Source organism: Gymnogyps californianus, chromosome 2 (genome assembly GCF_018139145.2).
Source record: "Gymnogyps californianus isolate 813 chromosome 2, ASM1813914v2, whole genome shotgun sequence".
In the NCBI taxonomy this organism is placed as follows: Eukaryota; Metazoa; Chordata; class Aves; order Accipitriformes; family Cathartidae; genus Gymnogyps; species Gymnogyps californianus.
In genome coordinates, this window is record NC_059472.1 from 111,804,715 (window position 1) to 111,832,106 (window position 27,392).

At 38.3% G+C, this 27,392-nt stretch overlaps 1 protein-coding gene across 3 annotated transcripts in view; it reads right to left on the bottom strand.

The window, feature by feature from the left end:
* POU6F2 (POU class 6 homeobox 2) overlaps nt 1–27,392 on the bottom strand; it is a 315,567-nt gene that overhangs the window by 255,952 nt on the left and 32,223 nt on the right. For 2 of the 3 annotated variants that reach the window (XM_050892323.1, XM_050892322.1), the window contains exon 1: nt 2,696–2,713. The exons of the other annotated variant lie outside the window; for it this stretch is intronic. In XM_050892323.1, coding sequence (XP_050748280.1) covers nt 2,696–2,713 — 18 coding nt within the window. Of the gene's footprint in view, nt 1–2,695; nt 2,714–27,392 lie in introns of those variants that run through there. 3 annotated transcript variants of the gene reach the window in all.

Consider the following 27,392-nt stretch of genomic DNA (forward strand, 5'->3'; position numbering starts at 1 on the left):
GAGCACCCTGTGAGCACTCCATAGTGATTTAAAGAGGCATCCTCAGCTGTACAACATTAACAAAATCAAATACAGTTTCTAACATTCCAGCGTTTCTATGAAAATACACAGCAGCAAATAGCCATTTCATTACATACATTCAACAGAGATACAGATTTCTTCTAACTATTCCTGTCTTTGGGATACTATGCTCCAAAAGTCCATAAACACACACAAACACACATTTTTCTTTTGAAAATAAAAACCACAGAAACCATTTTTTAAAAGATAAAATTAGGGAAGATACTTACACATACAGTTTGCAATTATTCTTGTGTTTGCGACATTATATCCCCCGTAAAACATTACACACACATATACATTTAGATTTTTTCTTGATGATTTGGATCTGTTTTATCTTCTGCTCATTGAGGACATTTGGGGGTCAGGCATTATTTCCAAGCACACTCTATTATTCCGTTTGCAAACTAATAGGCATAATATCATGACAGCATGGAAACCAGAGTAAAAAAAAAACCTAAATAAAAGGAAAGGAACAAGTGACCTTGTTGTGCGCTCTGGCAGCTATTTATTACAAAGTTCATGCCTAAATGGTTCTTATGCAGAGAACAGGTGACCAGCGAGCAAGTAGGTTGGTTAGCATGTTCCCTCTGTCCCGTCCTTACATTGGTCGATGTTTGCCTATGGGTTTTTTAATGTATTCATGTCTGAAAAGTGAATTTGATATGACACATGATAATCTATGAAAATGTTAATCAATACAAATAGTTTAAGCTGTCATCAAATGCACTTCTTTAGTCAATACTCATATCGCTGAAAACAATGTCACTGTCACCAGGGCTTAATTTGCACAGCACTTAAATATTGGACTCTGTGCATCAATGCACTCCTCTTCAAATACTGTAGGTAAACACATTTTCTCCCTATTTAAGGCTGAAGCACTCAGCACACATTTAGCTGAGCCGAATCCTCCCTTTTGAATACCTTGATAGGTCCACTGGAGGGCAAAATTAATACTTAATTGAATCTCACAGTCATCAAAATAATCAATACTTTTTTATTATTTATTCTTTACAGTCTGTTGACTGTTTCAAACCTCTGAGGGAATGGTGGAAAGGATTCATGGCTTTGAAACACTGTCATTTAACAAGGTAATTTTCAGTGGGGCATTAGGGGTTGTGAAACATATAATAAAACAAAAATGGTGGCTTATAATAGGAAGAAAGAAAAGAATTATATTTCTGCCATCTAACAAAACAGGATAAATAAAAAAGCAAGTGCGAGAGGGAGAGGGAGAAAGGAGGGGGGAGAGGGAGAGAAAGACTGGCTTTTGAAGGGTTTTATCATATCAAGAGCAGAGCTGAGCTTTCATAATGCTGACATTTCTCATCCTGACAATCCTAAACAAGTGGAAAGGATGAGATCGCAGATATCATCTTTCATCACATTCCCCAGCTTAAGAACCAACATGACAGCTTCTCTCCCCTTTACACTGTTAATTACTAAATAAAATACTGCTCTCTGTCAGCATTAGATTATTGCAGATAGCAACCACAAACATTACTCCATTGTTTTGCCTTTTTTTTTTTTTTAAACCAGTGATACCTACCTTGAACTCTTCAGAAAATAAATTAGGCTTGTGTCTACATATTGTAAATATATGAAACATAATCAATTTAATCAATGTGGTCAATCCATGTTATTGTCAGGCTAAATTGCTGGTGATTTATTAACATTTCATTTACTGTATTTATTAGCCAGCAACAATCTGAACATTTCTTAGATGTTTCTGGGGAGGAAACAGAAGTTAACAGATTTCTTTTGCAGATGCTGTAAAAAAACCTCTGACTTGTTTTGCCTCATATTCATATTGCATTATGGATGGTCATTTACTGAGGCAAAAATTTTGTTTGTTTGCTTTCATATACTAAATAATGTATTTTAGCAGATTTCAAAGCTAAAGGTCACTGTGAACACAAACAGCATTGTTTCAAAGTCTGGGGGGCTGCCCTCAGTTTCAGCTGTTCAAAACTAACATCAAGAGTGTTTCTGTAACAAATGTGAATCAGGACAGAATTTGACCCTTTTCATCAAAGTATTTTGGGGAGGGAACTAATCCTGTCCAAAGAGCTACACTGCTAATCTGAGGACTAACAGCAATTTAATGGAGGATGCTGAATCAGTAGGATTCTAGATTAAAGTCTCAGCTGCCAAATTTTGAAGTTGAATATGTGAAAAATGGGAGGAAGAATAATGTAGGAAATGTGACAGCACTGGGAGAAACCTCAGCCCTTAGAGGTCAGTGAATTCCCAGCAACTTCAACAGGGCCAGGATTTTACCTGTTATGTACATCAATAATTTGGCCTCATCTGGAGTACTTTGTTCATTTCTTGTTAGCCCATCTAAGAAAGATACATCAGAGACAGACGTGCGGTAAGAATGATAAAGAGATCAAAAGGATTGGGAATGTTTACAGAAAAAAGTGAATAAGAATGAGCGTTATCAAAGTATACAAAATAATAAATGGCAGGGAGAAAACATAGATCAGGAACTATTCACCCTACCTCCTCTGAGGAGAAAAGGGGCCTCCACTGAAATGGAAAAGTCATAAATCTAATAATAATAAAAGATACTTTTCCAAACAGTAAGCGGTAAAAACCTGTGGAACTTGTTGCTGCAAGATATCACTGAGACCTGCACCACACTAAGCATCAACATAGTTGCTCGCATGGCTGGGCAGACTCCTAGCAGTGAATTTAAAACAGCTTTGCAAACACAGAGCCAAGGACTATAAAAACTGAAATAACATAAACTGCTGCCCCCTCCCTCAGACGGTACCAGAACCTGTAGTTAACCCCTAGGGTAGCTCTCTCTGTCAGGTGGTGAATGAATGACAACTTTCTCTATAAGCAGATGGATTAGGTACTGTCTCAAATTCTAGTCTACATGAAGACTAAATAAATCACTTAAATGACGGGTTGAGGGAAGGTTTGTTTTCTTCAAAAACATATTTTTAAAAAATGGGCATTTTTTAACTTCAGGTTGTCTCCAGGCCTTCAATTGCTTTCCATACTTAAGAATGTGTCTCTTCTGCAGTGGATTATGCATGATTAAAAACTATTATTTTTACAAAAAGCGTAATAAATTCTAATTCCAGTGCGCAGCAAGTGGCCTACTCTGCAAAATTCCTTGGGGACTGGAGGGGTTGTTCTTATATTTCCCAATGTCCTCCCTAAAAAACCTCTGGAGTAGTTGCTATGCCAGCTGCAGGCCCAGCAGGCTTCTCCTCATCCTCTGCCCACCTACAAAGCCCAGCCCAGAGAGGACCCACGGCATTGGAGATGATGCATTGACGTAAGGAGTTGTGTGCGCATCTTTGGCAGATAGCGCCGTCAGGATCTGTTCTCCTCTCTGCCCTGGATGTCTGTGGGCTTGACGCTCAGCATTTGCTTTTTGGAAGGTGTTAAAGGTCAGTTTACACTTCGCACTGTAACGCAGGATCGTCCATTGACCGACAGCCACACAAAAGTTTTAGCTTTTCATATAGAAAATTGAAAAGTCTAAGAATGCATAAAAACCAGCAAGATGAACTTTGTAAAAAGGGTTTATATGCTTTAAGTAAGAGGCAAGGGTACATAAAAGGGATATAATGCTTCAGAATTTCAGATGGCATAACCACAAGAGCAAATTTCTAGTTATGTGAGATCTAAAGAATTACAATCCCCTTATTCAAAATAGACCTGTATACACCACACATGTAGTGACAAATTTTACACACATCTCTTGCAGATACTCATATAACTTGTCATCTATTTCTTGTCCAACTAGCACTAGTATTTCCAAACTTGCCTGTTTTCTGAGATTTCGCTGACAGTTTTGTGCAGCGAGTGGTCCTCCCTGCTGTGTGTCTCCCTTAAGGGTGGCTTATACCTCCTGTAATTCAGCTGCAATACCTGCTATACCTCTGTTCAACTCTACCACTCCCCGACAACTTAAACAAGCTGTTGGGCTTAATTTAACAGTAAAAATCATGTGGATTTGCAAATGCAAATTACAGTTCTGGTTACATACCCTGTTTTAAAAGCCAAAACCTTTACCTTCTTATCTGCAGCACTGTACGAAGTACAGGAGAACATTTATCACTGTGTTAAAAGCTTTGCCTCTGCACTTCAAGGGTAAAGGTGTAGTTTCTAAGCAAAACTATTTAGTAATCAAAGGCAGCTTTTAAAGGAAACTATATGGTTTTTGTGTGAAACATGCCCTAGGCAGAAGTCTAAAAATGGGAGAACAAACTACTTTTATCCTTAATGTAGAACTTGGGTGATGATAGGGCTTTATAAAGGCTTCATGCACTGGTTTAGCCACTGGTCTAAATTTTGTACTTACTGCATCATAAACATCGTTGGTCTGAATTTAATTACTTTAATAAGGAGAAAAAGTAAGATCATTTGTTTTGCTTCTTATTTTGCCCTTAGTTTGAAATTACTTTGCACAGACTTTATTTCTCTGGCTTAGAAGTACTTGAAATTAATTTTCTGATTTTTTTCAAAATATGAAGTAAACCCTGCCCCCCCCTCTAGGATTCTGATCTTGCACAGACTTCTGTTTGGGACATACACAGTGCATATGTTTGAGCAAACACTCCAATTATACTACCAATAAACATAAAATTTACACTGTTCATACGTTATTCTAACGACTACACCAACAAAGTACTCAAATTGTAGCTTTTCAAAATTTTTAATCAAGACAGAGCACCATCATAACCTTGGATACAGCTATTCTAAGACGCAACTTAGCTTACAGTTTTTGAGTGAGGAATACATTAGAAAGACTCTACTGGGGGGAAAGGATTGGATTTATTTTGTCAAGTACCAGTGAAATTTAGGATTACATTCCTCTTAGGAACTAGTCCTTCTTCCTTCATCTTACTGCTTCTAGAGGTATTCAATTTTTTTCCATAAATAATGATTTCTCATGGACAACCTTCTTTGTTTCTTTTTTCTTTAAACGTTGTTTTATCTGCTGTCACTAATGTGCTGATATTTCTCTCCCAATCTATCCATGGTCTGGTTTATGCAAACTACTTTGAATCAACATTTTGTCCCCTGCTAGCCTCTGACCATTGCTACCTGCTGGCTGTCATTTCCCTGGAAAAAGTTACAGAGAAAAATCTTCTCATTTTCTTCACAGCCACCTGTGCCACCATCCTTAGATGGATGTTTCTATAAGCAAAACAAACAAGACTGCTGATATATGATCATTGATCTCCCTTCACTACTTTGATCTTGTACTTCTATTTACTGCATTACATATTTACTTATATTACCTGTATTACTCATATTTAACTTACTAAAATCTTCAGTATTGCCTCTCCTTCCTTTTACAGCAAAAAGCTCGTATATCCCCAGCTCTTCTCACTCAATATGAATATTATCACCCAAAACAGTCTCCACTTTCTTCAGCTAAAATGGTATTTATTCTCCTCATAAAAATCTCTGTAGCAGAAAAGATTGTTCTTTTCTCCTCCCTTTTCTCAATACTAGTGTGACTTTGGACATTGTATTTTTCCAGTGATATTCATCTTCACATCTAGTGTCCAGGTTGCAGTTAAAAAGGAGCATTTTCTAGTTAAAAATAACATAGCTAAATAACTAACCAGTGCCTAATTATACTCATGTTATTAATAGTACTGAACTTTAGTTAACAATTTAATTTGGAAAGTTAGAGAGACTATCACTGCCCATGGTGCTTTCCTTCATTTAAATATTCTTCTCAGGTTAGGCAGTAATGCTAGGATGGTCTCCTTCGTTTATTTACTTAAAATTAAGTCCTCTGGAAATTGAAATGGTTAGTGCTGGTTAGTATAACATAGCTTCTGACAGAAAAAGGGTTTTTCAGAAACTCATGGAGTTTTTAATTGTAGCTTTAGAATCTTAAAGTTGAATGAAACTTTTTTTTTTAAACTGAATTTTATGTGGCAATGTCCCTTGAATTGCTGTGTCTTGAGATTGAGCTACTACAATGTGTTTTCAAATCATAAAAAAAAAACAACTCACTAAACATATTTCCTGCTCCCCCCCCCCCCAAACTATTTTCCCTAATGAAAATGTTTTACATATTTCTTACACCTATTGAAGGCAAGCTGAAAGGTTCACAAGTCCTAGTCAAGTTGCTAGTCAGGTTGCTCTGCAACATGCTGACTAGAGGCTGCAGGATAGAAATATGCACACAGCAGCTCCACAGTAGTAAATGGCTAGGTCACAATTTATTTTATAATCAGCTTGGGTTTATTGTTCTAAATGTACCCCAGCAGTCATGCTGCATGCTCCAAACAGGAAAGAAAGGCAAAGGATGTTGGTTTCACCATAGAAAAAGTGAGGAACAACTATATCATTGTAGGAGACTACTGCATCTCTGGTCCAGAAAAGCCATTTCTGGAACTGACTGGGAAACACAGACTGACATGTATGCATCCAGACTTTGTGTTTCTCCTGACCCACATGACACTTCGGAATCACTAATGCCAGAGTACACACAGCATAGAAGCTTTATTCCAAACGTTGCTTTCAACTCTTGGAGTTGACCTTAATGCTTCTGATCCAATTATTAATCCGATTTAAGAATCATTCTGCTCTTGTTGCAAACCATTTCATCTTTAGAGTTTTCTACCACATACAGGATGAAGGTATATAAAACCTTCCTCTGTTAATTACGATAACAAGAGTTGTAATTTTGGCCTTGCCCCGATTATGATGATTCCCCATTTAAATGACATTCTAGCTTACTGGAAAGGAGCTTGTTCATCCGTGGACATGTAGCAGAAGTTTGTATGCATACAGAGGTCAAGAGCCAGAGAAGCTACTATTCTGGGAAGTTACCATGCTCCTCAAAACACATGATAGATTATAGTGTACAGCCACCAGGAGAAATAACAAGCCTTGAGAGTGGCGAGAGAAAGCAGCTGTCTTCTAGTTAAAGATTCTTGCAGCCACACAAAAGCCGACCCCATTTTTGAGAAACCAGAAAATCAGGCCCTACAGATCATGACAGGACAAACGTGGAACAGGCAGGAACATTTTTGACTGGGGCCAACACGGTGGAATAAGCCTTCAAGAGACTTTCCCACTCATTTCATAGAATCGTTTAGGTTGGAAAAGACCTTTAAGATCATGGAATGAAGATATTTCCTACTCTTCCCCCATCTGGTCTCCTGAAAGGAAGAGATGACATAGGAGAGCAATTAAATCTGAAATTAGAAGATGGTTCCTATCAGGAGTAAGACTTTGACACATTTTCTTCATAGGAGTAGTGGATGATTCCCACTGCTCTGTCAGTTTTATTCTGCAGGGAGCCATGTCAAACATAAGAAACCATCCAGAAAATTATAAGCCTGCAAGAATAACTAGGATTTTCTAAAACTTGTATACCGTGGAGCCAACTTACCAGAAGACTTGAAAAAATTTCCATTATGAAGAGGAAGACATTGTCTTCCATTAAAAAAAAAAAATTAAACATTTTTTAAAGGTTTTCATCACTTAGGGAAAAAAATACCGTTCTACCCTAATGTAATAAACACATAATGTAGCTGTCTAAAGGATCTTTGCTATCAAAACAAAACTTCTCATTCACCCTCAAAATGATTTCAAATGGGTTTGTTTCAGTCTCCACACTGACCACCTAAAGGAGACACAATCCTGTTTACCAAATCATTGCACTATTTTCATGAGTGCTCTTTCACCAGCCTGCCAGTTCCTAACTTGCTTTTTTTTTATATATATATTTGCTCAATTTCTATTTCGAAGGGGCCTTAAGCACAAGGCTTCTCTTTCCAGATGATCTTACTATATATGTTAAAACATCCTTCTAGAACCTACAGCATCCCCTTATCAACATAATCCTTCTGCTCTCCATGAGGAAGAACAGGCCATAAATGGCCTCTTTGGAACTAAGAAATGCAATAAAATACTCCATGGGATACTCTGAGTTAGTCTTTCCTAGGTGAAAGATTGCTTATCAGGATTTCAACCACAAAGCACTCAAATTATATTAATTTGGCCTAATCCGAATTTAAATATGGTATTACATACAGTTTCTCTACATTTTCATTTGTCAGGCTTTGTCTACCATGCATGCACCAGAAACGACTTTGGGGGAAGAAATATCAAAGCCAGAATTCAGTTAAAATTGCTTTCTTTTAGAAATCAGCACATCCAGAACCACACCAAAACCAAACTTAAAATAACTTTTGAACATTGATCATGTACGAGAGGGAAACTTGACTAGGCAGCATAGAAGGGACTCACAGCAATTGAAAGACACTCTCTTCTTCTCTTAGTTAAACAAAAACTTGATTTTACATAACATGTCAGGATTTGCAAGTTGTAAAACAAAGAAACCATTAACCTGAATTTTTGAAAAACAGAGCATGGGTCAAACAGTAACCTAGCTCAGCAGTTAATTCAATCACTTGCATTTGGTCTTGGAAAACCCAAATCAAGACCTGTCTGTAGCTGGACATGGACTTGGCCATATCAGGAAAGTTACTTTCTGTTTTGGGATGGGTCTTCCCTGGCTCTCACCAGAAATTCCATCAGAGACACACAAAGTAACACCTTCAAAAGAAAATTTATTGAAACAGGGACGTACTGGTTTTAGTGCAATGAAGTCACCTTTTCTAGTGAAAACTTTTTTTGCTGAAGATTTTTAAAGTAGTTCTAATCTAATGCCAGTTTCATCCAACTCTTGGTTTGAATGCCACTTTTAAAAACAGTTACAATCTATAATACAATACACAGTCATAACCTAGACCAGTTTGAAAACTGGGTATATATTTTTTGTGAACCTTTCAAAATCTTTTATAAATAAGGGTATAATACTTAAACAAAAAAACACACCAGGCAAGTTAGGATTTCACCAGAATATCACAATAAAAAATTGCTGGAAAAATATTCATTTCAATATCACATTATTCTTTGTCAGCTTGAAGCAAATGAGAAGATCTGCCTTGAATTCTTCTTCCTAAACAAGACTGAAGGCTTCCAAAATATGAATCCAAACTTAGGACAGCTCAGCCTTGATTTTATATATTATGTGATTAACAAGGTGGTCAGCTCTTATGGGTGCCCTTCATGGTGCTTGCCTTAATACAGCATACTTGAATTCTAGTGACAAGTATGGGAAATTACTTTTCTCACAGCATTTCTACTGATAACATACCTTCTAGGGGTGGACCTCAGATTTCCTTTTATCTACTCTATACATAGAATAAAATAGCAATAATGCCCATCTATCGAAGAAACTGAAAGCTTCAGCTGAACTAAGCCTCACAGACTAAAATGTTCTGTTCTTTTTCCACGTACTAGAAGATGCACTGCCGTAAAATGTGCAGCTCCTGGGTTAAGAGTAAGAATCCCAAATAGTTCTCCTATGGTTCTCCTATGTTGAGCTCATCTGACAGCAAAACCTGCTGTTATAACTGCTAAACATACTTAATAATGCCACAAATACTGCAGATCAATGTTATGCTTTTGGTATTTTCCAAGCCTTTCCCACTGATAAATGAGTGCAATTTTTTTTTTTAATCATTACAGAGGATCTTCAGGGTTACTTTTCTTCATACCAGGTCTTCATCAACAGCTGGGTACCACATCTTTCTTTTCACATTGTAGATCACAACATTTTAATTTCTAATTAAATGTATTCCAAATTCAACATGCCTTTAACTATCACACAGCTTCACACTTCTAATGAAATTTGCATAAGGACTTGGTTTTCTTTAAGAACTTGAAGCCCAAAGGGTGCTTCACCCTCTTGTCAATGCCCTTAGTCTGCTGGAAGCTGCAGGTATACTTACAAACTCCCAATGTTTCATTCATTATGCTAGGGTAGGATATGTCACACACCACACACAGTAACAGTATTATGTGTTGGACATACAGGAGCATCACTTCAACTCAGAGCAGTGTAACAGCAGCTTTTCTGTTTAATGCCTTACAATAGGAAAATAGCATAACATTTACTGATCATTTTAGCAGCAATTAGAGTAACTGGATTATCAATAAACAATGAATGAAGCATTTCTCAGATCTGCTAGTATTTGCCTACATGGACAATTCTATTCTTTATTAGATACTGTTTGGTGTGGGTTTGTGTTTTGGCTTGGGGGGGTTTTTTTGTTGTTGTTGTTTTGTTTTGTTTAACAAAAAAAGTTGCCATGCAATGATTTCGCATTGGCTCCCTATTGTTTCTTAAGGAAACTCTTTCTAAACAAACAATATTTTAAGGCAGAAAGCCTGATCAGAGAGTAAAACAAAACATGCAACTACAGCAACAGTCCATTGCTTGTGCCTGTTATTTGCAAACTGGCCAACATCACTGGGCTGCTCAGTTTCACCCTTAAAGAGTAACTATCACTGCTCTGGTTAGAGAGCACAGTCACAAGTGCTGTTGATTCCCTTCTGCTTCAACAGCAGAAAAATCTTTCCAAAGATCCTGCTATTGTTTATCACATACATATATAATGTATGCACATATATGTGTGTATATATTACATATAAAAAAAAGTTTTTAGCAGTCCTGATTCCTTCCCAATGAAGCTATTTGGATTGCTGCCATCTACTTCAATATGGACAAACACATACTCAATTCTCCGCATGAAAAATCACTGAGATCTATGCAAGGGCCCTGATCTTCTTGTCACTGAAATCAACAACAAAACTTCAATAGATAACCCTACATGTAGTTTAGTTTTTTCAAAAAGGCGTAGGTCAACATAAACAATCTCATAATATTATTGGTCTCAAATTACTTTTCAACCTGCTACAAACTTTATGGTATTTTGTAAAAAACATTTAATAAATGTAGTTTTTGAACATAAGAGTTTCTTTCAAATGATTAATATTAGAGACATGGCATAATTCGCAGATTTTTTTGCAATATGTAGGATTACACAAAGTATGCACAACCCATGCACAAATATGCATACCATTACAAAATCTGGTTTTGGAAACATCAGCATACCAAAAATGAATATAAAAATAGCCATTAATAACTTCAGAGTGATTAAAAAATTTACAAAAATAAAGCAATAAAATGCAGAATGTAAGGGTTTTGATCACAATCTTGCATAATTTGTTCATTATAAGTTATTTTCATGTGTCATTCTAAATCGAAATTAATATCGTGTGTTTGACATATATATTTGAAAAACGCATCGTTGCTTTTTACTTTTAAGAAAAAGCTAATTCCTCTGTCCATATTTATCATTAGTTTTCTGAACCTAGAAGCTACATGTATTTACAGTTTGTATATGCAAAGGCAAAGAGCCACTTGGGTTTCCTGCAGCAAGCTTGAGTATACTAGTACAGCTGTGAGAGCATACCAGTATTCAAACCACCTTCACCCTTCCTGTTAGTCCTCTTTTAGTGAAAAATAGCCTTTTCTTTGTGGGAGAGGAAGTTTGCCACCAGGTGGTTAGAACAGAAGGGCTGGCACCTTGGAGGCTCAGTTTTGCCACTGAACCTCTATGCATTGCTGGCCAAGTCACCTAATCTCTATAGTCTGTTTAACCGATTTGCAAAAGAGAGAGCAGGGCAAAGGTGTCTATTTTGACTCTTAAGCGTTCCTGTGAAAATGTGCAAGGTAATATCTACCCTATCCCCACAGAGCCTCTGCTGAAGTCTTCTTGATCTATGCTTTTCTAGGGTTTAATAATATCTAACTTAAAGTTTCATTAAAACCCGCTTTCCTCAAACAATACTTATCAAATTTTAATGACATTTACTGTTAGGACACTTTCCACTGTAGTTAAGTGGCCCTTTCTTAATTTTATACCATTACTTCCATTTATTCCTTTTGTTACCCTACTCCTTTGATGATTTACCTGCTTCCGATATCCACAGATATCCATTTTCTCATGTGTTGAGCAAATAATCAAGCTATGCATATTTAACCAATTTAATACTTACATCAACAAAAATCTGTCTCTCCCATTTCTTAACCTGGTGGCACTTCTGATCCATTTCACAGAGCTGCTGCAGGTCTTGATTGTGCCTGAGAAACCCAACACTAGGGCAACTTCAAAGGGTCTTCTAGGAGCAAAAGATGCTTTTTTCTTGCTCTCTTGCTAGTCACTGGTACAATGTGTGCCCTCCATCCTCCCAGCGTGAAGATCTCAAGAAGAATTAGGAAAGCAGATCTTCATTACAGAGAAGGAAGACAGGAAAGTAAAGCACTGTAAAACAGGAGTGGAGCAGAGCTCATCTCTGCTGCTATCAGGCCCTATCTTTGTTCCTTTTCCTTTTCTTCCATAGCCAGACCTAGCACTGCTGTTTCCTCAGTAATATTCCCTTTCCAAGCAGTTATTAATGTGACATTCAAAACAACTCTCCTTAAAATCCCAGTAGATGGTTCTTAGTCCTTAACCTACTGAGATTTTCTGCCGGCACATTTATTCTTGGTTTAAGTGGTTACAGCAGTTGTTCCCTCCTGAAGATTTGCACTGTTGTGGTGAGTTGACCCTGGCCAGCAGCCAAGCACCCACACAGCTGCTCGCTTGCTCCCTTCTCCCATGGGATGGGGAGAAAACAAAAGGAAGGAGAGACGACTTTGTGGATCAATATAAAGACAGTTTGATAGGGGAAACATAAGATGCATGTGCAGGCAAAACAAAACAAGGAATTTTTTCCACTACTTCCCATTGACAAGCAGATGTCCAGCCAATTCCAGGGCAGCAGGGCCTCAGTATGCATAACAGCTATGTGGGAAGACAACACCATAACCACAAACAACCCCACTTCCTCCTCCTTTCCCCCAGCTCTTAATGCTGAACACTACATCACATGGTATGGAATATCCCTTTGGTCAGTTGGGGTCAGCTGTCCTGGCTGTGTCTTCTCCCAACTTCTTGCCCACCTCTGGCACAGACACTGCAAGCACTGCTCTGTGATAGCCAAAACACTGGTGTGTTGTCAGCACCGTTTTAGTCACAAATTCAAAACACAGCACCATACGGGCTGCTATGAAGCAAGTTACCTCCAGCCAGCCAGCCCGCCCCAGTACAACGACTCAGATCTACAATTTAGGAAAATGAGTGGAGCACCTATATGCCTGTGACATTCCGTGAGCTCCCTTTTCGCACAGCCAGGCAGCTCTGCTCAGCTCACAGGCCTGACAGTTCCAGCTCATGTGCTTCCTCTGGAGCCAAACATGGGCTCCTTTCTATCACCTGACTCCAACCTAACACATTAGCCTGAAGAGTGCTGAACAGAAATCTTGGCGCAACGAAAGCATAAGCAAAGAGACTTAGGCAAACACCAGATAAATAAAACTAGCTACATTTGAGGTGAGTAAAACCAGTGACTTAAACCATCCCGTTTTGCTTGTTTGCATTTTAGACCAAATTCTTATTCATAGATTTAAATCAATTTTCTCATTTACTTTTACCCACATTTACTTCATCCATGTATTTCTTGGGTTATTTAAGTATTTCTCAGCACTGTAGTATCTGAATGCTTAATCGCATCCTTTGATCTTTGTGTTTCCACGCAGGCTAGAGTGTCCTCAGAATTCGTGTGGATATTAAAATGTTCTCTTTGGCCATAAAATCAAGTTGGTGGGCAGTTACTTCAACGTGACACCTTATATAAGCTTACCATTGTGCCTTCACTTTAAACATTGTAAGTCAATGAAATTATATTGTAGCCATTGACAACACATACAATTTTGCCTGTTTGATATCCCATTACTGCAATAGCAGCCACAATGGTTTTGGAAAAAGCTCCTTTTTCATAAGAACGTGATACCATTTTTGCGCTCACAAGTAGGGCATATTCGTAGGGACCACAATAACACCACTTAAGGGACTATCACGAAGTATTTGCTTGTTTCCAAGAGAATGTAAAGGAATACACCCACATGCCTATATATAGAATTATTAGTAAAAGATGACCAACAGCTCTTACACAGAATCAAATCACTCCCACAAACAATTGATTCACCTGTGCAGTCAAAAATAGCAAAACCATTAAATATTCTCAGACTAGATACTTAGCTAGGACATGGGATCAGTTGTGTAGCACCAGGGTATGCACACAGATCTTCCCTATAAAGCATGCGAAACTCTAGCAGAAAAGAGAAACTGTAATCTCTACATAAGTAATACTATTTGTACAGTTCTACCAGCCGTTCCCAAATTTCGCTCTTCTGCTCATCTTTCAGCTTCAAATGCTAACATACACAACCAAATTTCTGTTGGGCTCAAAACTACCTCTTCATGTGGGAAGCCTACAACTCACAAGCCTTGAACTCTGAAGGGAGTACACTTCAAGGAAAAAAAAAAAAGAGAGAAAAGAGAGTAATGCCAGTTTTAGAGGACTATGAGGATTAAGCACAGAATATCACTTTCATTATATTCTAAGGCCAAGTGTTGTATGGAACAGAAGTTAATAAAATAAGGAGAAAATCTAAATCCACAATGATCAAAAAAAGCTGGACTGCTTTTCAGTTTTCTAGGATCATATATTAAATGTGAAGAAACATTGAATTCTGTTCCATGTATCAGTTAAAGAAAAGCTACTGAGGGGCTATGCTATAACCCACTTCGATTAATCAGCAACTCACCAGGGATCGGGGTGCATTAATGTGAATTGCATGCTTAAGTAGCAATTCCCTGGACTTTATCACATCAAAATCTGCCTTATCTATTAGTTTAAAGCCTTTATGATCTTAGAATTCTCACATAGCCACATGCACAATCCTTTACTTAGAGAACTGTTACCAACTCTGCATCACTCCCCAGCCTGATTCCAGCACAGCAACTGAGAATAAGTAGTAATAGGAGGAGGACAGATGATCTAACAGTACAAACAGTTGATCAAATTACTGGTCTTGTTTTCTGAAGACGACTTCTAGCTGCAGACTTCCGCTATTTTTTATTCTGTTTTTACAGACATCAGGAAAGAAGAAAGAGTGAATGAATGCGCACTTATGACGATAAATTGTTAAGTGAAAATTCTTTCATTTCCATCTCTCTCCCTCACAACAACTAATACAGGTAAGGTAATGCTTTCAAAAGTACCTAGACACACCGTTCCTATAATACCAAAGTGATTTGGAAGACCACAAAGAAGATGCACGACACTAAGAAGTGACAACACAAATGAACACTTACACACAAATGGGCTTCAAACCCGAGTTTTTAGGGGTCTCCTCATGTTACCCTCCTGTACAGTCACTCCATCTATACGATTTCTTTCTCCTAGATGACCTAGTGTCTGTACACATCTTTAAGGGTCTTTAATGAAAAGATGACAACATACTGAAAAGCACTACAAGAAGCCCAACCAGATATGTTAAATTTATTGTGACAGAGGAACTGAGCTGCTGTGATGAAAACAAAGCCATGTTTATGCTGTGTTTAAATTATGGCTTTAAGATATGATAGTCATTTATCTATATCTGAAGGGTATAAACTGGTACTTCAAGCATGTAACCCTGCACTAAGTATACATACTGGAATCAATGGGACCGCTTATATGATCAGATTTTGTGAGGCTAGAGCGCAGCAGTGGGGGCAAATTGCTCAAAGGTAACCACAGAGCTAAGTCGGAGGAAAAGGATGAAAATGACATCAAAACGCATCTAATGGGCATTATGAGTGGGGAAAAAAAACAGAAAAGCAAGTGCTTAGACTACAACCTTCTCCTGAAAAGACAAGTAGAAAAAGCTCTTCTGTTCCTGGTATTTGAAGTTCTACTACACCAAGAAATGCATAACACAGGAGTGCACAATCATGCACGGTTATGGTGTCTTCTAAGCTATATCATCAAAGGTCTTTCACCTCGAACTTGCTACGAATCAAAGAAATACTTTTTGCAATATTATCCAGTGAAAAATTTTAGAACACTGCATTGACAATGAAAGTAAAAATGAGAGAACATATGGGTTTGTGTTTATTTTCTCTCCAAAAGTCTTTCCCAAGTTTGCTGGGTTTCCCTTTAAATGCTGTCTCTACAGACTCAGCCTAAGATCTCACTATCAAAGTGGGTTCCCTCCCACCTCATATACCATATTAACATCATTAATAAGTTATGACCTCCGTAACACCTATTCTAATCCTACTGCCTTCACTAGGGTTCTGCAAGTGTAATTTAGCACTTTATTTAAGGCAATGAGATTGCAAAGGCAGTCTACAAAGTGGAGCACAGTTTATAACGTTGCTAATGACAATGCACAGCAGTCCCTTTTAGTCTCCCAATTGGTGTCACAGATACAACTGTAGTAAAATATGACTGCTTAATATGCTTGCTCTGCACACATGTGTACAATGATATGATACTTTTAACAAAGAACTATAACGTGCATAGATATTATTTAGAAAACAATCTCATTTTAACTATGAGCATGACAATTACATAATTTCATGGCAAAGTCCTATTTTTGGCTCCCTGTACTGCTTCAAATCCCATTGCTTTGGCTTGCAACATTTATTTGCAGGAAAAAAAAAAGCCAGATACATTCTGAAGACCAAAGAGAAAAACTTACACTTAACTTGGGGAAAATTTGTCAGACAATTCCTGTGTACAACTCATGGGGGCAGGGGGGAAAAGTATATGCTCTGAAATTTTTCACTTATGACAAATGTGCTTCCCGTTTCCTTGCAGCCCAACAAAACTTATTACCAACCCTGAATATCTTTATATAATGTGAAAATATTTAAAACGTTAGAGCTTAAGTCTACTGCAAGAAATAAGCTGTGAGTAAATCACATTATAACTAAGTATAGCTAGTCTGTGTGAGAGAAGTTCCTACTTTCTCAATAACCTTTGAAGAACATTCAGATCAGGTACTGTAATGACACTCAATTAAAAAAAAAAGGCAGCCCTTTGAAATCCTGAACAGCTGTAACTGATGACTCAGTTGGAGGAAGGGACACAGAACCCTGAAAACAATGCAGCTGAAAAGGAAGTTTTCTGTAGGTCTTCATCTGTGCATGGAGACTCCAGCCTTGAGGCTTCACTTCTTGTGTCAAATTTTGAAAGCTCGAGGTAAAGGCAAACCATACCAGGGGTGTGAGTAAAGACTAGACAAATTTACCAGATATATATACTTCCTAAGAGAAAGCTGGAGGAGCTCCGACCCGTTCACAGTGACTGTACTGCCATCCAGAGGTAGGCTGCAGCTCAAGAGCAAGCAAAGTCTTCCTGAATTGGCATGAAGCAAAGACCTCCCTTCAGCCCACATGGCAGACTCCAGTTTTCAGGGAGCCATAGAACTGATGGGGCAGTTTAGTTCTGCAAGGGCATGAGGTTTATCTACTGTTCGCGCCGTTGCCAAGCATGAATCTGTTGCAGAATAGCCTCCAAGCAAGTTTTTCCAGTTTAGCTTGTCAGAAGAGGTGATTAACTCTGTACCAGCAGTGTCATTTTTCACGGCAGTTAAATGCATGCACACAAAGCTTTGTGGGGGCAAAGTATTGTTGGTCTGAAAAAAACCCCAAACAACAGCATGGGAATAAGGCGGGGGGCTTGTATAAAAATGTTCTGGACAGTCTGAGATTTATTTTTGGACAGTAACCTGAAGAGACATGGAGGTCTTACAGAGTCTAACCAAGAGATCTGGTTGATAGAGAACTCACTAGGAAGTAGGGATGCTCCCTAGCATTCATACATTTCCTTTCCAGGCTTCTGTGGTGAACATTTCAGTTTATAAAGGGAAGGCAAAAGGTGGAGGACAGACTCCCTTTCTTTTCACTTCATTCAACAAGTAGAAGGAAATCAGAGATAAAATTTGAGAGATCATTTAGACCATAGGAGGAGGTAGGAATAAGGCAGGATAAGGAAAGTGAGCTGCTTATCAGTTGGTGACTGTGATCCAAAACCTGACCTGTAAAATACATTCTGTGGTTGCATCTGGCACCAGTAAGTGAGGGGTGGCTAAGTAGCTTATTTATCTAAATGAATACAAGCACATTCTTACCTCTTGAGCTAGACTGAGAATAAACTGTCATTGCAATAAACATTTAGTGTTGAAATATGCAGTAATGTATCTTACAGTTTAATATTAAAGACCAAAAAATGCAAAGTTATTTAAGTATTTTCCTGCCTTCTTAATACAGAATTTTGCATGCTTGGAATTCTTAAAACTGAAACATTGATTTTAGGTTTAATTTAAAAGGTAAAAGGGGAAGAAGACTTGTCTAATGAAACAAACAGCACAAGTCACAAAAGACATTCCCGCTCCATGCAGTGCATTAAGTTGTAATCATCTTATTCTGTAGAATGGAAGCTTGACATAAGATATCTATACTACTACCAACAGTTTATAGACTCTTAGCATAAGAGGTGTATCAAATTGCTCGGCTAGATATAGCAAAGGGCATTGAAATAATTACTTTGAATCCAAACATGATTATACACGTATACAATTACATCTTTTCCTCGGAAAGAAATCTTTTGTCTCCATGCTATCCGCAGCCAATGCCCACTGAAGACTCTGGAGAGATGGAGAAAGAACTCACTCTGGATGAGGACAATCAATCAAAATCTTCTCTGGAACTAGAACTGCTGTTATAACAGATCGATAAATGCTACCTGTTGATCTACAACAGTAGAATCATGAAAGCGTCTACTCAAAATGATACATACATACGTATTAACCACTGCATGTGTGTATGTGTTTATTTAAATATTAATTCTAGATAAACTTGAGAGGTTTGTTTTTATTAATGCATGCACATACATAAGCTGACATTGACCAAGACCCTCTTACTGCTCTATCAGCCTGAAATTCTGCAAGAGGAAGAAACAGAGAAGTCAAATATTAATGGAAAGTGGGATTTTCCTTGCAATAGCCTCAATAAATATGTCGGTCAGGGGAAAAAAATAGGTCAAAAATAGAAGGCTTATATCTCCGATATCAAAGAAAAGAATGTTTGTGTCAAATCTTTTGGAGAAATTGCCATGAATGGTTCATCTGTGTGAAAATATGATCCTTGTAATGCTGCTAAGATCAGCGAGACCTAAGATGATATGTTGAATAAGGGCTGGTTGCACAAGTTTTATGTCCATGGGAAGCTTTAATTTACATGTCTGTTTTCCCAGTATTTTAAAACGGGTAGGAGAGGAAAGTGTAAAAAATTGCTTTTCAGGATGGTTCATTAATTAGTATAAAATTGAAAGTATATTAAGTGTGAATATTAAGGTGAAGTCCTTATTAACGACATTCAACATTTTCCCAGTGTGCAAAATTTTTCATTTGAACTCATCTGTTTCCTCAGTTTTGGATCATTTGTACTTCTTTTCCCTGTGGCCCACATGCTCCTGTTGTTGTATATGCAGTTCATCTTCCACCCTTTCCTAAAACACTCAGAAGGATAAAGTACAATGAAATATACAGGACTTAAAGCAGAGACTCAGATCACCACCTTTTAATTAGCTTCATATGCAAGGTCTGCTCAGGGAAGTGTGCACTAATGCAGCACCTAATTCTGCAGCAATCCTCGCACAGAAACCCAGTTGGCTCTGCTCCAGATTCTGCAAGCAGATACTTTACTATAAAGCTCAAAGAACTTCTTCATGAGTGGAGACTTGGGAACTTGACCCTGTTGGGGTTGGCTGTAACAACCTGCAGATCTCTCTGGGGAGGCCAAAAGAGGCTGCATATGCTTAACTCAAAGAAAGTACCTTAAAGGGCAGCAGTCATTGCGTCTACTGCAAAACACATAATTTAACTCTCAGTGACTTCAGTGAGAATCATGCCAGGCCTGCTGTCCCCAAAAGACAGACACCTCAATATTGGCTAAAAAAAAGCTAGTTGTGCTACAAATTGACAACAATTGAATTTGTGTGTGCCATGGTTTATCACCTTCCAATGTTTGCAGTCAAAGGGAAGAAAGAGAAATACTGATAACCAAGGTGTGTCCAGAGAAAAGTGTTACAGATGTTGCAGTATTTTCTCCCCCCCTGTTTCTGTATCACCTTCTGATTTATTTTAGGTTACACAGAGAATCTGGTGGCTCATTGTGCTCTTGTTTGAGTTTTATATAATCTACCTGCAATTGCTTACTCTTTCCATTATCTGCCGGAGACCTGTTTTACAATGGAATGTGGTTACTGCAATGGGCTTTTATTACCAATATCTTCATACACAAAATTCAACTAATACATTTCCTTCTATGCTTTATCAAAAAGACTTAGCTGGAAAATGCATCCTAACATCCTAAGAATGCAACACTAAGGACCATTAAGAGAGGATGTTGAGGTGGAGGATGTTTTTCTTTTTTCTTTTTAATGAGAATAATATAAACTGAAGTGTTCTTACTTAGGGCATACATGAAAACACAAATAAATCATTTCAGGTGAGCATAAATTCTGCTTGAATTGTAGATGACCCTGCTAACATAAATTAGATTGAGGCAGAAGCTTAAGTTCTCTTCCGTACACCTACTCTTCTTTGGGGCATTTTTCAGATTCTGGAAAACAAATTTAGACTTGAGCTGTAGAAAATCTGTGTTATCTAATGCTCTTCTTACAAATCTTTAATTACTCTATTTTTTAAGATGTTTAAATGAAAAACACTGTCAAGGCCTTGGCTTGTTTCTTTGTTTTGGGATTGTTTTGTACTTGTGTTGAGGGAATAATTTAATTTTATTTACTGTCATCAAAAAGGCCATTTTTAATAATAAATTGAAAAATACAGGGGGCTGGGTTTGCTGCTTCCCCTTTTCCTCCCTCATAGCCTCTGGTGGACATTTACTTATGCGTGATGTAGGATAAACAGTCCTTCAGACTGAATACTTAAATTTGTGAAATGGAAGCTCAGAAAACGCAGGATGCAATCTACTGAAAGAGGATTGTTGGGGGGGGAGGGTGTTAGCTGTTTTCTTTTTACTTTTTAAAAACAACCAATCAGATCATTTAAATCCCAGATTTAAGTGGCTTTCTCATTCACGAAGTACAATCCAAAAGCTGACTTGCTTTGAAATTGAAAACAGTGTCAGGACCCATGTCTGTTAGGGCAGTGTAAATTTGGAACAACTCCATCGACTGCAAAACAGTTGAAATCATATATATCGGTGATTTGAAATTGGCCTATAACATGCTTTAATTTCTTAACCATTTCACAACAGAGATAAATCTCCTCCATATCAGTCAATTATTTGCTGTTGCCGGTGTTACAGCTATGTCAGATTCACTGATCACATTCTTCCCGATTGCTTTCCTCATCCTAGAGAGATAACTGTACACAATAAAGGCAAAACAACAGATGATCTTTCAGCTGCCTGAAAACTTTAAGGAGAAAATTATCAAAGCAATTCTGTCCCAAGTATCCACTTGCTACTCAAAAGAATGAAGCTTCTTAACCAAAGGCACATAAGAATTTGTTTTAATCTGTGGAAATGTGAATCATTTCCAAAGAAATTAAGGAATTGGCTATAATGAGTATAGAGGACTAAGAGATTAATAGTAGAAAGTATATTTCATAGAACAGCTAAATCCCACATGATTTTTAACCAAACGATTCAGTAATTCTCTAATCATTTTAAGGGTTATCTAAATGCCAGGCAATTACAACTCTACAGAAACAGAATAAAAACTCAGTGTAATTAACATTCAAAGTAGCTGCTAATTTGTCCATTTATTTGCAGCTCATGCAACTTCATAATAGAGTTTGCCAGACTAACCTGTTTAGATGTACACTCCTTGTGCCAGCAGAGTTATTAAAACAAACAATACATTTACAGTGCATCTTTCTCTCAATCTGCTAAAGCTGAGCAAAACCACATTTGAAGCTCCGAGACTCGCACCCAGCAGTGTCCACTTTAAATAGAAAAATCTCATTGATTGCATGAAACTCAGGTCTCATTTTTGTCCATCGATTCCCCTGGTGACCTTCTGCAGCATCAAAGCCCAGAGCGAACCCAATCTGACCCCGACTTTATGTGCATTATTATATTGAGAGACAGGAGCTACTTACAGTCCATGCCATTGTCTCCGTAGATATGTAATAAAGTATTCTAGAACTGCTCCTGCAGAGAACACTTCATGCACTCGGCATTTCCTTTTCTCTGTCTCGCTCTCTTCCCCCCCCCCCCCATCTTAAAATTCTTCTCTTTGCTGTGCCGAATGCTTTTTTTTTTCCCCCTACAGTGGACAGCTCAAATGAGCAACTTCAGACTTTGACTAATACTCACATAACTCTCAGTAAACAACATCCTTCACGCAGATCTATAACTAATAATAATGCTCTTTATTAAGCTCTCCTGTGAAACAATATGTCTAATAAAAGCTGCTCTCCATGCCGTTTTAATTATAATAAATCACCTTCATTATGATGCATACTTCAATATAACATGCCTAATGCTTAGCTACCTAGGATACTACAATAATGAGGACAGAGAGTAGACACATCTTGAAGAAAGTTATTTACACACACTGAAAAATTCTACAGTACCCTACTGCTTTGTAACATGAATTTCAACAACTTTTATCTTACCTTACTGTTCATAACATCACAGCTGAGAAGACAGCCCCCCCCCCCCCCCCCCCCCCCCCCCCGAAAAATACTGTTTACACAAATAACAGGACCCTGAATACATCCACTAGCATGGAAAAATAAGTCCTTGCAGTGCAATCATTTCTCTATAAATGTATAAAAGTATTTTACCACCCTGTGCAACAAATCAGTGATGAGACTATAGGCTGTTGTGCGCCAGTACCTAGGGATTTCATGTCAAAGTCAACTTCCTTGGCAATCCCTAGGGAACTGCGCTGTGCACATTCTCATGAAAGGTGTGAAAATCTGATTTTCTAAAATGGATCAGTAATTCTCTATGAAGGGGAAAAGGATCGATAAATCTTTGCTAAGTAGATTGTAAAGGAAAAATTATTCTTTCAGTGACAGTACATTAGGATCCTCCAAACAATCTCAATAAACTAAAGACATAGCATTTCTCCACCAGCTACTTTTGACTTCTGATATATTTTTGTAATCTCAGATCATTCTGCAATGCACATACATTTATATTTGCTAAGCAATGTTCCATGTTGATGTTGATTTATGAGTATATGCCATTATAATGCTTGGCTGTGAGTAGAAAAAGAAAATTATTAGCTGCTTGTAACCTGATAGATGTGATACGAGGAAATGTCATTACACCCATGCACACATATATGTTTGTTACTATATCACTCTCTCTGTACCTACACAAATATTCTGTAATCTCTCTCTCTATACACACACAAAAATATTTACTGTGCTGTGTGTATTTATATGATTTTTTTTTGTACATGCACATATATAGCTACATTTTCAGGCACCGAGAGTTAATTATAACATATATAGCAACTGTAACTCTACTAGGTGCTTCACAGACTTGAAAGGTGTTCAGCCAGCTACTGAAGTAGCACATGCCAACTGGCATTTACACTTTCAAATCAGATAGCCATGTTGTACTTAAACATGTGATTTTTACCTACAAGCAAAAGCAGCATTTGCCTGAAGATAGCATGATAATACGTCCTACAGTGAGCAGCCCAAATGTATTGCCAAGTCAGAAGTGGGCTACGCACGCAAGCAGAGGAATTCATTTGTCCTTTTTACACAATCTCTTTCTCCTGTCGCAGAGAGTAAGAGGATCCTGCCAGAAACATCTGTAGTGTTGTTTCTCTGGCGGTGGTAATATGCACAGTGTGGGCACTTAAATGTCCATTCCAATTCTAAATGCCAGTGCTGGTATGAAACTTAACATGCTGGGTTGCATTTCTATTCCTGGCGCTCCCAGCACAGAAGTGTTCTGGGTGGTAATCTTTGAGGGGATGCATGCTGAGGAAAGGAAAAAAGAGCTTTGTCCCTCTCCCTAATGCTGAGAAACTAGAGAGGAGAGGAGGCAGCCTCTGCTGCCCAGAGAAATCTACAGTCTGGAAACCAGGCTCTCTCCTGCAAGTAGGTTTTGGAATGAACACAGAAAATCAAGTCTAAGGAAGCCCAGAACAACATGAGAGACCAAATATGACGGGAAGGCACAGGCAGGAAAAGTTGTGAGTTCAGCTCTCTGAGACTGCTTCATGTTTGACTGAGCACCCCCAAAAGGGATGGGATTTGAACCCTACGGTGCAGTTCTGAATATTTTAAGATGCAGAACTCTAACGCAGCTAGTGACATACTGAAAACCAAACTGTGCACCTGAATAAGTTTCTCTGGCATTTTCCAGATAGTGGAATGATGGTAGAAGCCATCATTATTTGTACTCAGAAGATCCAATGCCTTGTATACTTCCACAGTTCAAGGAACCTGCTTGCACAATTTCCATAATCCTTTCAGCTTGTCTTTTGTTGGTTTGTGTGGGGTTTTTTGTTTGGTTGGTTTTATAAACAGGGCAATACTAACAAGAGCGCTCAAGAACAGATGCTGCCTTAGGTCCTAGTTGAACAGAGTGTATCAGAATGTACCCGAACAGGCTGGGCCATGGCACTGTTTCATCCTTGAGGGAGCATGTAGTTAAAATTATCTCTCTTTTTCCCCTATTATCTCTACCATTCCTGTGTCCACCAGAACAAATGAGACTGGAGTAAGTGGACTTACAGTGGACAAAAATATATAAAGGAGAGTAACAAATGTGGTATATCAATTCCTGATTAAGTCAATTCATATCATTGTCATGAGGGACAAAAGGATAAAATTAAGTTCTCTTGGACTGACAAATCTCGTTTTTACCCAAGGACACCATGGTAAGGGATCCTCAGGAGCCCACTGCAGCTTCTCCTCAGACCTGTGTATTTTGAACCCCTTCAGCAGAGCTTCTCAAAGCACTTCACACGTTTCAGATAATGAAGCTTCACAATGCCTCCTCAAGGTACGGCAGGGAACAGAAATAAGGCCCACACATGCACATATACATGCGCACACACACTGGGGTACCACAGGGAGGCAGGGTCAACATTTTAAAGCTGGATGCTTAATCTACTCTAGTCTGAAATTTTGACCTAGGTGAAAACCACACAGGAAACCAATGCCAGACTAGTCCTTCCATCTTATCCTGAACACATGGAAACACACTTGAAAGTCAGAAAGACCTAGCTAGTCAGTGGCAGCCCATGGCAAGTACCCATCAAAGGGGAGCTCAGGCCCATACAGATACAATAATATACACACACAATAATATACATGCTCTCATCCACCACAGATATCCAAAAATTGTTTGGAGTATCTTGGAGAAATATGAAATTGTCTTCTTTTACCATAGGTTTTGGAAAAGGATATCTTCATTGAAACTAAACCATGGAAACATTCAATCTCCCTGCAGCATCACAAATCAGAAACAAAAAATGGAAAGGGCCTAATACTACTTGCAAAGAAGCACACTGGTGCCTCATCTGTTAAAGAAGAGCACGCCTTGCTAAGGTAGGAGTTCACGATCCATCATACCAGCAGGGTATAACAGTTGTATTTTGGGCTGTATGTCATACTGAATAAATCCCATTCTCTCTTATATCAGTATGTATCTTGCACTACACTTCTGAAGATAGCCCCCTCCTAAAGTCATAGTTCAGACCCATGTCCAGCATTCCAGCTGTGACCGACTGACCCAGAGTAGCATGAATCACCTGGTTTGGTCTGTAAGCATTTATTCAGATCATTCTCTAACCCGCACAGCCAGCACCTCTAGGTGTTTGGTTTCCTCTGTTGTTCACAGAAAGGTTGGGTTTTTTTGTTTTGTTCAGTGACATGATTTTCCTGGAATGCAGGTAATATCTTTTGCTTAGGAAAAAAACCCAACTTTTTACTCTTTCTTCATTTTTTCTGATATCACAGATTAGGACAACAGTGAATGTAAGATTAAATACTTCTCCTATATCTGAAATTTGGTAATAGTCTCCTCACAGAGGGAACAACACTTACAGCTCCCTGTCTGCCTACCCAAGATGGGCCTATTGCTACTGGACAAGACCTATTTAGGTCAGGAAAGGGATTAACAATTTTTTTTTTTTTTTTTTTTTTTAGTTTTTCATCTCCTTTAGTTTTCTCATATTCAGACATGATGTAAATTTTGAATTAACAGTACTGTAACTGTTCAGTCCTGTTTTAACACAACTTTTTTTATTTACCCATTTTTGCTTTTGATACTATGCCCTTTCACAAACCATACAACGGAGGTGGATTCAGAATCCCTGTGTCTGCTCCTGGAATAATAGGCAGTGGAGGCCAATCCCAATTGTAGGATGCTGCCTAGCAGGAAACATTTGCATGATTACAGCTGAGACAAATCATAGTTGTCTATACTCACCCCTTTGAGACTACCTATCTGCTCCTCATCTGCACTAAGAAAATCAGATACTAAATAGTATGGATCTCTGTTTAGAGATACTGGCTAAAATGCCTAAACACCAAAGGACACATACACATTCAAAGACCAATGTTTGTAACTTGCACAAAGGACCAAATCCCACACCCACCAAAATACAAAATTCCTATTGCTTTCGAAGATGGGAGACTCCATCCAGGAAATCCAGATGGGTATTCATCAAGGGGAGGCCCATGGAAACATTGCATCTGAGGGCCAGGCTCCGTTTATGTCATCAAATGCCCACAACAAATCACACCAGTGGTGCAACACAACAAAATTAACCTTACACAAGGCACCTTAAGATGTGTTTTCCAGAACATTAAAAAGTTTCTTCCAACTACATTTTAAAGTGATATATTTGACTCGCTGCCCCAAATTATGTTAAGGAGATTCACTAACTGATTTATATTCTCTGAACCCTTATGTGAATGTTATATAGGATAGCACATATACACGTGCAAAATTCCAGGATATAATTCTATAATAAACTCCTAGAAAGTTTCAGAAAGGAGCTCTTCTATGTCATGAGCTAAAAATTGCATTTGTATTCAAAGGCATGTTATACTCATACTAATACAACTAGACAATGTGAATTTTCAAATTAAATTATGGAGCAACCCTGTAGTAAAGGCTGAAACTTACTTCCCCTCTTAATGCCATAAAATTTCACCTGATTTCTCAAAGAAATGCAACTTAAAAAGTTGTACACCGTAGCTCAGAGGAAAGCTTTTTCCAAAAAGTTTAAAAAACATAATAAAAAGGAGGTTTAGGGGTTTGAAAATGAACCTGTTCTAACCTGTTTTATCTGTCTGCCTTGTAGAAGAACAATTATCCAGAGGAACCTCGACAGGCTGGAGAAATGGGCTGACAGGGACCTCACGAAGTTCAACAAGGAGACGTGCGAAGTCCTGCACCCAGGGAGTAACAACCCTGTGTACCAGTACATGCTGGTGGCCAATCAGCTGGAAAATAGCTTGGCAGAAAAGGACCTGGGGTTCTGGTGGACACCAAGTTGAACATGAGCCAGCAACGTGCCCTTGAAGC